The following is a 15595-nucleotide window of genomic DNA, read 5'->3' as shown; positions in this document are numbered from 1 at the left end:
TTGACTTCTAGGTATTCGCTTCCAAGATATTGACGTAGCAGAAACTCTACAACCCATGCTTACAAAACATGGCAACAGTTTACTTGAAGAAGCCAGAGGAGAAATAAGAAATTTGTATGTATTCTTTTTATGGTCATTTTAGAGCTTTATTTATTGATTGATCATGTCTTTTTTGATCCCTCCCTTTCCTTTATTTTAAACACAATTGGCTTATGTACAAATAATTTGCTCCACTAAATACATCTTGATCCGTGGGGTAAGAACAGATATTATAGAACATGTTTCCAATAAAATGAGGCAAATGAGCAACTTAACCGACTGCATCAATGGAGGGGCTTATAGAATAGTCTCTGTATTACAGTTTTCTCCCCAAAGGAATGGCGTAAAGCCCAGTCATTTAGAATAGTATAAGCTTTAGAGGCAGCATTTCCATGCTCAGAAAAATTACAGGTAATTTTTTTTTTAATCCCGAATTAGCCTTTTTGCAGTTAAAAAAAAAAAAGAATTGGAGGGAGTGGCTTAAAAGTTTGGAGTTATCAAATACATATGGATTTCAGATTTTGTTTCACTGTGATTCTCTAGCACTGCATTCTTCATCATACTCTGGTTTTGAAAAAGTTACTTCTGCCGCATTTAGCTTACCTCTCCAGTTAATGAAAGCCTCATGGCTTCAGTGTCTGTGAGTCACAGCAATGAAGATAAGGCTCCACCTTATCGACAGGCCTTTACCTGGATCATCAAAAAGTAACCATTCTAAATGAGGAAAGAAAACATAAAACAAAGCATCACACTTTAGACCATTGCTTAAGAATAGTGTGGGCTTCAAACTAGTTCTTTTGAATATTTTATTTTATTTTATTTTGAATATTTTAAATACCAGTCACGGCCATGACTATCCTGTAAAGGAATAAAACCAAAAGATTATACCTAATCTTGTTACCTGCTAATAGTCTGAAAAACCAGGTTCATACCAGTTTCCTGAGGCTCATTACGCTGGGATACTGCTACCCATGGTAGAGATAAATAAATATATGCAAAAAACCTCTGTTTTGCAAATTTCTTGTGAGCGCTCTCTCTCTCTCTCTCTCTCTCTCTCTCTCTCGCTCTCTCTCTCTCTCTCTCTGAAGTGTTAATTTGAGTGATCTATGCATATATACATAGGATAGAGCAAAAGCATATAAATTATCTATGACCAGGTTGTGGAGGACAAAGTAGGTAACCCAATAACAATACTTACTGAATTGAAGTGAACCAAAGTCCAGGTTATTGCGTAGGATATTATTATATAAAAAGCAACATTTTGAATTGTTCCATATGCACTTCTAACTCGTCACATTTAATCTACTATTCACTATGTCCAGAGGCACCTAAGCTAAAATTTTTAACTCTTACTTGCTCTTTATTATGAAGGACTTTCTTTGTCCTGATCTTAAATACTGCAGATTTTTCCTCAAACTACAAATTCTTGTAAACGTTCTTTATTTCAGAGAAAATGTTATTCAGTCACAAAGAGGCCAGATAGAAGAGTTAGAGCACTTGGCTGAGATCCTGAAAACTCAGTTGAGGAGAAAAGAAAATGAAATTGAGTTCTCTCTTCTTCAGCTTCGAGAACAGCAGGCTACAGATCAAAGGTATGTTAAAACAGAAATCTCACTTTGATAAGGTCAAAATTAGTTTAAAATACTTTATCATATGCCATGGAAGGATAAGTCTAGTCTATTTTAAAAATCATGTTTTCACTTAACATTCTTCATAGAAGCCGCTCTAGACCTACTAACTGCTATCAACAACTCTGTATAAGGATGTTTCTCCCTAACCTACTCTGGCTCACCTTGTTCCCCCACTCTTTGGCCCCTTTTGCTGCATTTACCATAACTGTAGGAAGTTCGGATGCCGTCCAGTTGCACCCACCGAGAGAAAGGTGTGTGACAAGGACCCAGCTGTTGGCATGTCTTATGAATAAGTCCAGCCTCATTTGACTTTTTTTTCAGCACTAAAAGTGAGTTCCGTAATACGGTACCAAGTTGTTGGGGTTGTTTTACCCCAAAAAGATGCTTGTCACCTCTCCTAATATTCAAAATCTGCTTCAAATTCTGTTGATTGTCATGGATGACAGTGGAGCCCTTCAGTAGTCTACTTGCTGCCCCTTCAGTGTTGATGTTTTATAATGTCTACAATGTTCTTTTCCATCCTCCTTTGTCAGGTTTGGTTCTAATTCCTCTCCCTCATTTTGTATTTCCACACTGTGTTTCCAGCAAGACTCTTCTTACCATGTTCTTTCTTGAATTATTTTCTCCCCTTTGTTCCTTTTTTTTTCCTTTTGTTTCCTTTTCTTTCCTTTCTGTTTCTTTTTGTGGACCAAGGAGACCTAGAAGTAGAGGGAGTGGTATTTTGAATTTCCAGGTACCCATCACTTAGCTTAAATGATCACTACCATGATCCCGATCTTGTTTAACCTATCCCTTCAACTTTGTTTTCTTGAATTAATCAGCCTCAGCCAGATGGGATGTCATCTCACGTAGGAATACTCTAATATAAATCTCTGATAGGGAATTTGTTTAACATGGCACCATGCCGTTATCACATCTAACAAAATTAATTGCAATTCCTTAGTATTCTCTAGTACCCAGTCCCTATTTAAACTTCCCTGAAGCTGTCTTGTCCTGTTTGTCTGAATTGGAATCCAAATGAGGTCTACACATTGCATTTGCTATCTCTTAGGTCTCTTCTTTCTCTCTTAGTGTCCTTCAAACCAGACCTCGAGCCTCTATTCGTTTTTCCCCTCTCCAGTGTATATGATGTCATGCTTATGTGGCTAAGTTCTCATTTAGAAACACCAGTATGATTTTCTAGTCTTTCATTTCAGATTCAGAGTTTAGTCCTCCTTTAACAAACTAACTTGACACGGTAATATTTGAAAAAAACTAGGAAAATATGCCTATGAGACTTGTTTTAAAAACAATAAAGTGGGCTGAAAATATACAAGAAGCTTTATATTTCAGAGACTCAAAAGATTAGTATTCTCTCTGTTAATTTCTGTTCCTAAAAAGTTATGTGTAAAATTTAATTAAATTATCTAATGAAATTCTATATGTTTAGTGATGTTTATATACCCTTCTAAGGGCAGGGCAAAAGAAACATGAGTCTTTTTGAGAATTATATTAGGGGATGTAATGTGAACCCTGATTCTGAACCAGCTTGAATACCTAGAAGTCATCCATGTTCCCCCAGGAAGAACTGGTTTAGACTTGGTCTGATTGGAAAACCAAGACATGATTCCTTGTGAGGAACAGTGCTGAAGGACCAGACCCCAACCCTGAATATGATCTTAATAAATTGCCAACAACCATATTTAAGATAGTAGCTAAAAATGAACATTCTACACTTAGACCAAAAGCCCAAGCTTGGAGCCCATCCTTACCACCTTTACTCGACAGCTGAGTAGCAAGGTTATCAGAGACCACTTTCTGTGTTATACTTCCTAAATTCCCAACGAGTAGGATGGATACTGTGTTGGCCATTTCCCTCTTCCAAAGGGATATGATCACCTAGGAACTTGAGTGTTCAGTTCATTGAAATGGAAATCCAAAAGCCCTTCAATCCTAGGACTAGAACAGCGGAAGAAATAGAGTGATAGACAGGTATGCATGTTTTCTCCTACGAATATTGTCAGCAAGAGACACCAACATATGCACCTAGACGAGTTTACCTTAACAACTAAACTATGGCCCTCCCTCAGTAGCAGTTTCTTTTGTCACATCAAGAATTGGAAGTAGTGGGGCGCCTGGGTGGCTCGGTCGGTTAAGCGTCCGACTTCGGCTCAGGTCATGATCTCGCGGTCTGTGAGTTCGAGCCCCGCGTCAGGCTCTGTGCTGACTGCTCAGAGCCTGGAGCCTGTTTCAGATTCTGTGTCTCCCTCTCTCTCTGCCCCTCCCCTGTTCATGCTCTGCCTCTCTCTGTCTCAAAAATAAATAAAGGTTAAAAAAAATTTTTTTTTAAATAAAAATAAAAAAAAAAAGAATTGGAAGTAGAAACAAAATGAGTATTACAGGTAAAGGAACTTTTGCTGCAGAGGCCAAAGAAATAAACTTTAGTAAATAGCATATTGTTCCTTGAAATACAGTTGTTGAAAACTGAAGAAATGACTTCCAATAAAGGTCTTTAAGTCTTTTTTTCTTGTATGTTTACACATAGCTCAAAATTTTATGTGTCACAGCAATTTTTTGAGACTAATGGAAAACTGTTGAAAAAAATGTTGGGGAGAATATAAAACTTGGTATAATTTACTGTAAAGAAAAATCACAAAATGGAAAACATATTTAAACTTCTCTTTCACGGATACATTGTTTCAAATTTGAAATTCTAGAAGTCTGATCAGGATGTTGGGCTCCTTGTTCTCAAACATGAACCTAACGTAGTTGTAATCTTCAGAGTGCAGTGCTTGATATTTATGGCAAAGAGCCTTTTCATAGAATATTACAGAAACTCTTCATAGTATGTGTTTAATAGACCAGTTTGGTTTGGCATCAACTTGACATAAACTGTTGGTTATCCAAAGCCCTTAATTGCTTTGAAGTAAAAGCCCAGTGCTGTTGTTTTTTATTAAAATCATGTTTTTTCCTGTGATTGTGGTCTATTTTGGAAGACTGAGTTGTGATTTTTGCATATGTTCTACATAATGCCTCATTAGCAAAAAATCTTGTATCATTTACAAGTAGCCTGAATGTCTGTGTTGTTTTGAACAAAAATCCATATTAAAATTTAAACAATATAAAAATGCACATTTTCTGCTTATTAAAAAGGCCGTCTTAAATTAAATGCAAAGCAGTAACCAGTGAACACATGTACGTGAACATTAAAATCAGAATGATTTTACCTTTTATTGGCTTTTTCAACTCCAAAAATATTTATACTCTTACCAAATGTGTAACTAGTTTGTACCAAGTAGTTTTTTTTAAGTGAATGTTACAGTGTTTACCTTCTTAATTAAAAATCATGTAAGTTCCCTAATATCCCAGTGGAGGAAATTTAACCTATAAATGTTCCAAACACTCTTGACTTGCCCTCTTCCCTTTGGTTGACAGCGGACTGTCAAATCTCAAAACAGAGAATCCTTTTGCAGCCATGCAGTGTCAGAAACAACTTGGCTTTAAGGGCCCCATCTCTCCCCTCTAGGCACACGCAGGATTACTTCCTAGCTCTCTTAAGTTCTTCCCCAGCCTTTTATTTTGAAAAATTACAAACCTACAGAAAAGTCTTAGGAATAGTCGTGTGAACACTCACACGTACCTTTCACCCCTTCGCGTATTTGTGAATGACACAAGCCTCTTCTGCATCCTGCACGTGAGGCCTTTTCCCTTCTTCCTCCTCCTCTCTACTCTCTCTCCCTCCCTCCCACCCCCAATCTGAGTTAGACGCATGTATCATTTCACCCTGTGTACACTTCTAAGTATCTCTAGGAACAAAGATATCCTCCTACGTAACTACAGTATGGCTATCACATTCAAGACATTCAACAATACAGTAGCATCACCTAATACACAGTCCACATTCAAATTTCCCAACTGTATCCCTTTATAACTTTCTTTTTTTTTTTTTTTTTTTTCCCAATAGCTGGTTGTGGTTTGTTTTGCTTTGGTTTGATCTAGTATCCATTCAGGGATCATACATTGAATTTAATTGTCCTGTCTTTTAGCTTTCCATTATTCTGGAGTGGTTCCCCATTTCCAGCCCACTGATAGTTGTTTGCAGAACACCCCTCAATTTGTATTTGTCTGATTGCCCGGCCCCCTAATTTAGAGGGCACATCTGGTCCTTGGATGGAAGGGTAACTGGGGCCGGGGATAACCACGCACACATTATTATTACAGGCAGGTGATCTGTCATTTTTTAAAAATATATCCACCAAGCTTGGACTGTTGTTTGAATACCTTAGAATTTGCCCAATGAAAAGTATCACACTCAAATACCATTTCTTTCATCCCCATGTTTTTTATTATTAATATTATCTAAGATTGTCCTGTGATAGCAGCTTGACGTATTTTCTCAGCCCTTTATCTGAACCACAGAAATTGTCACAATTAATAGTAAAACCAATGTGTTAGTGCACAGTTGAGAGTGGAGAGAAAGCTAAAACTAGGAACATCTCAGAGGAAGGAGACCACTTAGAAGAGTGGGAAGAATTGATCTTTTAGAATTGGATTTGACTGTCGGCTCCCTCACATAAGGACTCTGGCCAAATTCCTTACTTCGCTAAGCCTCAGTTAGCTACCTCAACTGTGAAATGAAGCGATTGAAACGGGCAAGTGGTTCTTCCCTACCTTTTAAACGGCAGCTAATTTTATCCCTAGGGAACTCGTGTCTCTGAAAGATTTTGTCTGCCGAATAAGCAGCATTTATTAATTTAATCAATTCAGTGTGCTTTTTTTTTTTATTCATCAAAGACCTATATCATGCCAATCACTGCTTCTGATAATTATGAGATAACCTGTTTTATTGAACTGACTTGGTATAATTCTATCAAAAAATAAAAACAGGGGCGCCTGGGTGGCTTAGTCGGTTAAGCATCCGACTTCGGCTCAGGTCATGATCTCGTGGTCCATGAGTTCGAGCCCCGCATCAGGCTCTGTGCTGACAGCTCAGAGCCTGGAGCCTGCTTTGGATTCTGTATCTCCCTGTCTCTCTGCCCCCTCCCCACTCATGCTCTGTCTCTCTCTGTCTCTCAAAAATAAATAAACGTTAAAAAAAAATTTTTTTTAATAAAAAACAATACAAAACCTTCACTTTTGCAACTTAGTTGCTGGTGAATCTCTATTTCCCATTGGGCTTTTTGATATATTAAATATAATTCTCAGATTCCCATTACTAGCTGGAATCCATTAAACTTGATCTTCAAAATGATCCTTTTAAGAAAATCAGCCAGGATTTCAGGTCTTCCCGCCTCCAACCGGTCCTTCAGAGTCCTCCCTCCATTTTCATAAAAGAGTGGTTATATGCATGTGGAGCTTGACGTAATGTTTCTCTCCATTCCTTGTGGGTGTCAAGAGTGGGAAAACACTGAGCTCTGATTTATATTTTGACCCACCACCACGAGAAAGGTATGATCCAGAGGCAAATAGACACAGATGAATTTTTTCCTTTATGCAATCTTAAAACAGAGAGCATTATTTTCACCTACGAAGGCAGGTAGCAGTTTAGAGCAAAAATGGTTGCATTTCAAATAGACTTTCCTCAGCTATTTTAGTAAAGCCATTCCGTTTAGTTTACTAGCAACCTTCTGTAATCTTACTCAGTATTGTTACTTCGCTAGTGATGGTTGTCTGTGTATCCCTAGTAAAAGCTATAAATGACCTACATTTCTTGTAACAATAAACTTACATAATGTCTGCCACCGTTTAAAAAAAAAAAATGTACCGTAGAGGTGTTTTAATTTTAAGGTTGTTTTCAACCAACCTAAGGTTGTTATCCCCCAAGTTCAGTCAGCCTAAAACTATTATTCAAAAAGAGCCTCTCCATTCTGTCATAAATATTTTACTCAACTACTGTCCCAAATCTCATAGCCTAGCTTCTGTATTCTATAGCCCTCTCTTCTAAATGGTGTTAAATACTACATTATAACATTTTTGCGTCAAAAAAATCAAGAGGCTTTCTTGAGCATTCATAATCTTTACTGTAACAGAGTGAAATGGCAATGGAGGTTCGGGGGGGTGAAGTGAGAGAATTATGTGCCTGGGGAATGAAGTATAAGAAACTTTCACTGGAGGAGATTTTTGCCTCTTAAGAATTCATATTAGACTATACATTACATAGCTCCACTGAAAGTTTTTCCTTCTCCAGTATATCTGAGGTTTTAAGTTTCTGGATTTATTATGGCACCCAGTAGCAAAGCCGGAGTCAAGTGTTTTCAAGGCTTCCATTAGAAATTCCTTTTTCAGAGTTTATTGCTTGACTGTTTCCAATTATATGAGGGAAACTTGGCACATAGGTTGTTGAACTGGATTACTTTTTTCAACATAAAATCTAATTTATTTCAGTTTGTTTTTAATCTAGAGATGGGCCAACATCTCTTCCAACCGTTGTAGAAGATTTGATCATAATTCTAAATAATATGTCTATAAAAAAAAAAACAAGAAAAAGAAAAGAAACCGCATTTTCCAACTTAATTGCCCAAGGTTTTTTCAAAATCCTTGTTGAAAAATTTGAGAAATTTATTTTTACAAAGCACATAATTAGTCTGCTTGATATCTGTTTGCAGATCATTTCAGCATGTGTAATGCAGCATGTATGAATCGCTTCAGGACTGTCAAGAGTTCCTCTGAATATTTTTACCGTGGATTGTTCTTTCTGTTAGAACGTCATCCTCCTGAAGATGTGATGTTCCCATCACAGTGCGTGAAACAGAGCAAGAAAGTAGGATGTGGTGGCCACTCAAAACACCACTTATAAAATGAGCCCCATCTCTGTGCTTCAAAGGAAGCCAACCTGAGGCCCTCCTCCTAGTGCAAAGAGGTCTAGGACAAGCCTCTAAGCACCGACCCTGGCCCCCTCTTGCCTCTTATCATCCTCACATCCCTTGTCAGCTTTTTGTGACGTTCCCTTCCCTCTTGTCCCTCTCATTTCCACCCTCATTCTTTTATCACATTTCATCTGTGTAAGGATGTTGAGTCAGTTGTCAGATTGGAGACGATTTTTCATCGTACGCCTTCCTAGAGGCCAGACCACATTTATCACATTGTTGATTTTGATCTTTTATGTCTTAGCGCTTGCAGCTGAACAGCCAGTCGTCCTTTCCTTCTCCCTGTTAGCCTCAGAAATATCTAATCATAATAATGACTCCTGGATAAAGCCCCCAAAACTGACACTTGAAAATAATTCTTAAAGACATCTGCAGGTGTTGCACGCAAACTGATTTCTGTGTAAAGCACCACATGATTATTGTTGTTTTCTAACTAGTTCGGTCATCCTTGTGCCCACCTGTTGGGCATTACTAGCATAAAGTACTAAGTCACTTTTCTTGGCAGTATTTTGAATGAAAAGTTTGATCTTCAAGGAGTTTAAGGAAAATATTCAAGGAAGCATCCACCAGTTAAACCACCCTGAGCGTTTTTGGAAGATGCTTACCAGCCTTGGCCTTGCAAGGAAAATTCAAAATTAAAACCTGCTATTTTTCTGTGACCCTAGGTGGCTGAATGGGTTATTGGGACTTAATTCTTGCTAACATCATTAAGCAAGTATTATTACTCAAACATATATATGTATATTTTCTTGAAAATATTAACATTCTTAAAAACCGGAAGAATAAAATATCAGAGGCAACTGAAAATATAAGAAAAGATTTGAAATTATTTGAAAAAGATTCTGTCCTTGCATAGAATAACTGTCACTCATTGTCGAGTGGTCAAACCAAGTAATTCTGAGGAAAACAGATTAAGCTATGTTTTGACTTCTAATTATGAAAAAAAAAAGGCGGGGGGATACTGTCTTTATTAGACTTGTTTAAAATATATTTTTCCTTCGTGTTCTGATGTTTTTGGCGAGTACAGATCACGTAGTGGGGAATCATAGTGGGGTACTGCTGAACGTGTGCTCAGAACTCTACTAGTTAGCATGTTTTCGGCACAGAATCATTTTAACATTGTGTTAAGACTGTATCCTGGGTACGATCCAGGTTCTTGGACTTGTTTATCTTCTGTGTGAGGACAACTAACTGTCCGATGCCAAAATACAATGAACTTTCAAATATCAAAGAGGAAAATTAAGTATTTCAAGTCCTCAGCTGGTTTACAGATGTGTGAGCTTTGTAGTCCATTTTCTGGTTCCAGTAGGGCATTGTGACAATTTTTCCAATATGTGTACACTAGATAAAGTTTTGGAAGTAAAATTACTTACTTGAAGTCCTGAAATAATTTTCTGAATCTAAAATTTTTATGTTTACTTTTTTTAAAAAAAAGAATGAAGTCTAAAACTGGGCCTCACAATTTTTGAAATACTTTTGAATATAAAACGTATTAAAGAACCTTTCTCTGTCAGGCAAATAAGTGCCTTTTGAAAACGGGTATTCATTTAGGTCTATGATTAACCTTTAACAAGATCTTCCTGTTAAATTCTACATTTGCTTTAATCTCAGTAGGAAAAATACAAACTAGTATTGCAGCATATAGAGTTTCTATATACCCTGTGGACGTTAAATGATCTCTTACAGCTAAAGGCACATCTGCAACATATTTAAATGCCAGCTTTGGGCATTATTAGTATAAAATGCTAAGTCACTTTTTGGGGAAATATTTTGAAAGGTTGAAACTCCAGGAGGAAACTCCAATAAATGGTAATCTTATGATACCATTTGTTTCAAGGGAGTGGTAGGAAGATGAGTGGCTGTCTTGCGCATTTTTGTCTTAGGGGAAAGTGGTAGTAGGATAGTCCTCTTTCAAATAAGTCCGAAGTGCAGGGCGGCACGATCACTGTGCTGTATAGACTGACGTCCTTTTGCACCATCTTTCAGGATGCCGTAAAATGGTTTTAAGCGCGTATTACAAGATGTCGGAGAGGTGACCCAAGTCATCAAATTTGGGTCTCCCTTCAAATCCTGAGAATCTATGAATTTATGAAAGTTCAAGAGCAACGATTGGTTGGCTTTAAATAATGCATCTGTCCTAAGTGTATGTTAAGCTAAAAACCCTGTGACTGATAAGCAAGTGTGCAAATTTTTCCTAGGTAACTTTGTAGTGAAAAATTATGATTCCACCACAGGTTGTTTTCTTTTGCCTTGCATTTTTTACTCTGTCTCTCTTTTTCTTAAACACATTGTTGAAGGTCAAACATTCGGGACAATGTAGAAATGATTAAGCTTCATAAACAACTCGTGGAGAAAAGCAATGCTCTTTCAGTATTGGAAGGAAAATTTATTCAGCTTCAAGAGGTACTGTGATCATTTATCTTATTATGGTGATACATAGACACAAAGGTTCAAAGAGAGTGTTTAGGTTATACTTTTTAAATAGAATGGTTGTAACACTAAAAAGTTATTTTTAAAGATGCTCTTTTTATTCTTAAACATGTATTATTTCACTTCATGTGGTATTTGTAATATATAACTTAATAGCTAAAGAAATAACTAACCGGTTGGACTGTTTATAAATATCTGTGTCATCTTAAAATAATAAACATATTTATCATAAATTATCTCATGCCAAGAAAATTTATTTTTAATTCCTCTTCTCTGAGTTCATATGGGCACATAGCACTGAAGGGTTAGACGTTTTTGCATATATCTTCAGTTCTAAGCATTTATGAAATAGCCAAGACAGACCAAGTTATAAATAGGTCAGTAACCAGGTTTTGTTCAATCTTTCTTTGATGTGTTTTGTTTTGTCACTGTCTGCCATTATCACAAAATATTTGAGACCCGTCATGTCAGCAGCTATCAGTGTACTTCTTTTAATTCTTGACCATTCAGGTCGACAATACTTGGGACCCCTCATCCCTATGGTTGCTTTACCAAGATTGTGGCCCTACATGAATGTGCCATCAGAAGGTTCCTATTGATTGGCACTGCATAATTAGCATAGGTTCTGGAATTAATGAACTCCCAAACATTCCAGATGAATACAATTCATATTAAACAGTACTTTCTCTGAAGTACTGAGACCAGGAAAGCAGTAAATTGATGGAAAGCATAGGGTCATCGGAAGCCTAAATTTACTATTGAATTAGATAAATATTTTTAAACTTGTACTCTGGTTTGTGCTTTCCATCCTGCAGGAACCTCCTTAAATGCAAAGTAATAACTGTCTTCCGTGTGAATATGAGGGTTTATGAAAGAAAGAAGGCTAATTGCAGAGTGGAGACAATAGCCCTGTCTACCTATAGATACAAGAGGGAAATTCAGAACACATGGAGCTGAGGGCCATTTCTAACATGGGGAATTAGGAAAGAAAAAAAAAAAAAACAATGATATTACCTTCTGTCACTTTGACCACCTGACTTCCATTTAACAGTGATGCCAGGTACTTCTTCCAGTACCAACAATTGTTAAGGGTCTGTTATAGCACAGGCTCCTCTTTTGAGGACTGATGTTGGGTAAAGAAAGGTTTGACAGGTTCAGACCAACAGCTTCAATGAATGAGGTAGGAAGCCCAGGAAAAGCTGGTTAAAGATAATGTGTTATAATAATACCAAGATTAACAAAAATTGAACTTCAGTTACTCAATAGCTATGTTTATTTTAAATGATTGAAGAACTTCAGATTTTATCCTTTTTTTTTTCTTGAGAGATGCTGTGCATGCACATGGGCAAGGGAGAGGCAGAGAAAGAAATCTTAAGCATGGCCACCTCCAGCACAGAGCCCAATGAGGGGCTCGATCTCACGACTGTGAGATCATGATCTGATCCGAAATCAAAAGTCATATGCTCAACCGACTGAGCCACCCAGGTGCCCCAGAACTTAAGTGATTTTAATTAGCACATGAACCATTACATGTTATGGCTATGGTCTCTATGAAAAGACTTTAATATCATCACCTGTTTTATTTATAAAAAAAAAAAAAAGTAGGGACACCTGGGTGGCTCAGTCGGTTGAGCGTCCAACTTCGGCTCAGGTCATGATCTCATGTCATGGTCGGTGGAGCATGTGACTCTTGATCTCAGGTTGGTGAGTTCAAGCCCCACTTTGGGCATAGAGATTACTTAAAATAAGAATAAAAATTTTTTAATTGAAAAAACGTCAGTAACTATTTTACTGAATTGAAAATTTTAACCTAATTGTATTAAAATTAGAAGCTAGCCTTCTGTTAGGCTGTTTATATGCTGTGGTGACAAATCCTTTCAAGTTTCATTATCTGTGGTCAGCATTTATTTTTGACCCATGCGGCAGCATTTTTAGACAGCATGTCCAACCACTGTAACCACAACAGAAAGAAAAAAAATTTGCCAAAACCAATTTACTCACTGGTCACTAATCAACCAGTCAAAAACTAGAAGGAAGTAAAATAAAGGACAAAAAGTTTGCATTATGTGACTCTGTGCTAAGAAAACTATATTCTTTTCCTAACTATACACTTGGGTCAAGAGTGTCTCCACGGACAAGTAGCACATATACATTGTTTGTGAGGTGAAGAATAAACTGTATAATGTGAACTTCAGGAGTAAATTCACTTATAAAATTGCAATCACTTATTTAACATGGAATCCAAAAATAATTTCGAAAAGATTTTGTTTTGTAGAAGCAGAGAAGTCTCCGGATCAGCCATGACGCCTTGATGGCAAATGGAGATGAGCTAAACATGCAACTCAAAGAGCAGCGTTTAAAATGCTGCAGCCTTGAGAAGCAGTTACATTCCGTGACATTTTCTGAAAGAAAAATAGAAGAGGTAAGCTCCCAAGAGGTTATTAGCCATTAGTTGTGTTAAAACTTCTCTGTAACTGTTTTGAAAAAGTAAAGTAGAGACATTCTAAGCAGTATATTTATTTAAAAATCCCAAACTACATACACAGTGCTTTGAGCACAGCAAAATATAGTCCGTTTGTTATGTGCAAGGCACATCAGTGCTTAAAAATATGTGCCAACATGCTGATATCCACTGTTCACCTAAAGGGTTGATTCTTGAGGAAAAAGAAAACACATTTTGAAACTTACCTGTGGAACCTAACTTTCTCAGCCTTAACATCTTATTAGCCATTTGAGACACCAAGACAAAGGAATACACATCTGTTTCTGGGGAGAAGGAAGGATATTCTGTTCCGCAACATCAGCAATTTTGTGAAATTATTTAATTTTTTTCCTAGGAAGTTGTTTGAAAACTCATCTTTCTATTATTATCACGACTCACGTCTCCCAGCGAGCACAATCTCTTTCTGTGTTCTCTTAAATTTGTTCTTAAAAAGAATGAAATAAAGCAATGAAATAAGATGCTTACATTCTGTTCTGATCTTGGGAGAATCTTTACTGTGTCTCATACTTGCATCAAAAGGGAATTATGAAAATGGAAATGAATTTTAAGAGTACTCTGATCCATGGGAAAGGATTGTAACTACACAATATACTGGTGAATAAAACTTTAAACATAAATGCTAGAAAGAAATATAGAGAGCTACATTTTAGTCATAAAGGTATTAATGATAACCCTCAGTTTATTTCTAAAAATGTCATTCATCAGGATAAAGCAAGGTATACAATTTTATTTATTCATTCATTTATTTAAAAGATGTGCTGCCAGCTCTTTGTAAATTCCAGGTAACATAAGAAATTAGGTCTTCAGAGTAAATTGTGCTTAACGCAATTTATTTGAACCACAAACCAAAAGAAAGATTAATCCTTTTATTTTTAATGGGCCAATTAGAAATTAACACAAAATTAATACAATGATGGAATTCATTGGGGAGGGAAGTAAAAAAATATGTTTCCCAGACTTCATAGCAAACTTTTAACACATTCTTTATTGAGTTTTGGCACATGTCAGCATAAAGCAGTGCATACGTTTCTACTAAATTAAAACAAATATTAATTTCGTGTTTACTTAACAACTTAGAAAAAATCAGTGCTAAATTAAATGCAGACAATATTAGTTGAGTAGTTAGCAGCTGCAATTTAAAAATCAAGACTAAAACATGTTAGCCTCCTCTCATGTTATTTTATCCCCATGTAGTTTTGATATGATAATCACCTAATGTGTCATTTTCTTTTCATTTTAGTTGCAGGATAGAATTAATGACTTAGAAAAGGAACGGGAACTTTTAAAGGAGAACTGTGATAAACTTTATAACAGGTAAATCATGATACATGTGTTCTCTTGTTCTCTTCTTTAAGATGTTTTATATCAAAGCAGTAGATGTCAGAATATCTAATATTGATTAAAGAATTAGCAATGGGTGATTGTGAAAAATATATATGTATCATAAAAGAAAAATAGAAAAATAAGCTTTTGGGGAGCGTTTGTAATAAGCTCTTTAACCTGAGCAGTAATCTACGACTAGAAAACCGTTATCAGTTTGTATCATTTATTGAGCGTAAACCGTAAGTGAGCAGGCACTTTGCTAAATATTCTTCATATTAAAAGTTTCTCAGAGCAACCTGGAAATGTGGGTATTGTAAATGCCCATGTTAAGTTTATTTATTTAAATAACCTCTACACTCAGCGTGGGGATCAAACTCACAACCCTGGGATCAAGAGTCACATGCTCTACCGACTAAGCCAACCAGGTGCCCCTCAAGATAAATTTTTAAGAGCTACTTCAATTTTGTCTTTTAATCTGCTTCATAATTATGGTATTTTAAAAATGAATCCCTTCTGATAATTTTAGAAACAAAATTCTGTACCACAGCTAAGTTTAGTTAAGTGGTACAGATATCTATCTGTGTGCGTGTCTATGTATGTATGTGTATTTTTAAGTCTTTTCAGTATGTGATAACTGATAAAGGGTAAATACAGGCTTACATGAAAGTAAATTTAGTATACATACTGGAAGATGTATGTTAGAGCAGATATTCAAAGGTTGCTTCTATTGATAATATTCTGAAACGTCACAAAATAGCCATCTGATGTACCGACACACTTTTTAACACTGTGGTTTTTTTTTTTTTTTATGTTTTGTAAACTCA

The 15595-nt window shown here is 36.4% G+C and overlaps 1 protein-coding gene across 12 annotated transcripts in view; it reads left to right on the top strand.

Moving 5' to 3' along the window:
- The window catches only part of RPGRIP1L (RPGRIP1 like), a 122699-nt gene that overhangs the window by 12176 nt on the left and 94928 nt on the right, over window positions 1-15595 (top strand). For all 12 annotated transcript variants that reach the window (XM_042968300.1, XM_042968301.1, XM_042968302.1 and 9 more), the window contains 5 exons: window positions 12-114; window positions 1488-1631; window positions 10813-10918; window positions 13221-13367; window positions 14689-14762. In XM_042968300.1, the coding sequence (XP_042824234.1) occupies window positions 12-114; window positions 1488-1631; window positions 10813-10918; window positions 13221-13367; window positions 14689-14762 (574 nt within the window). The remainder of the gene's footprint in view (window positions 1-11; window positions 115-1487; window positions 1632-10812; window positions 10919-13220; window positions 13368-14688; window positions 14763-15595) is intronic.

This window comes from Panthera tigris, chromosome E2, assembly GCF_018350195.1.
Source record: "Panthera tigris isolate Pti1 chromosome E2, P.tigris_Pti1_mat1.1, whole genome shotgun sequence".
Taxonomy (NCBI): Eukaryota; Metazoa; Chordata; class Mammalia; order Carnivora; family Felidae; genus Panthera; species Panthera tigris.
This window is presented reverse-complemented; position numbering and strand designations above follow the sequence as displayed.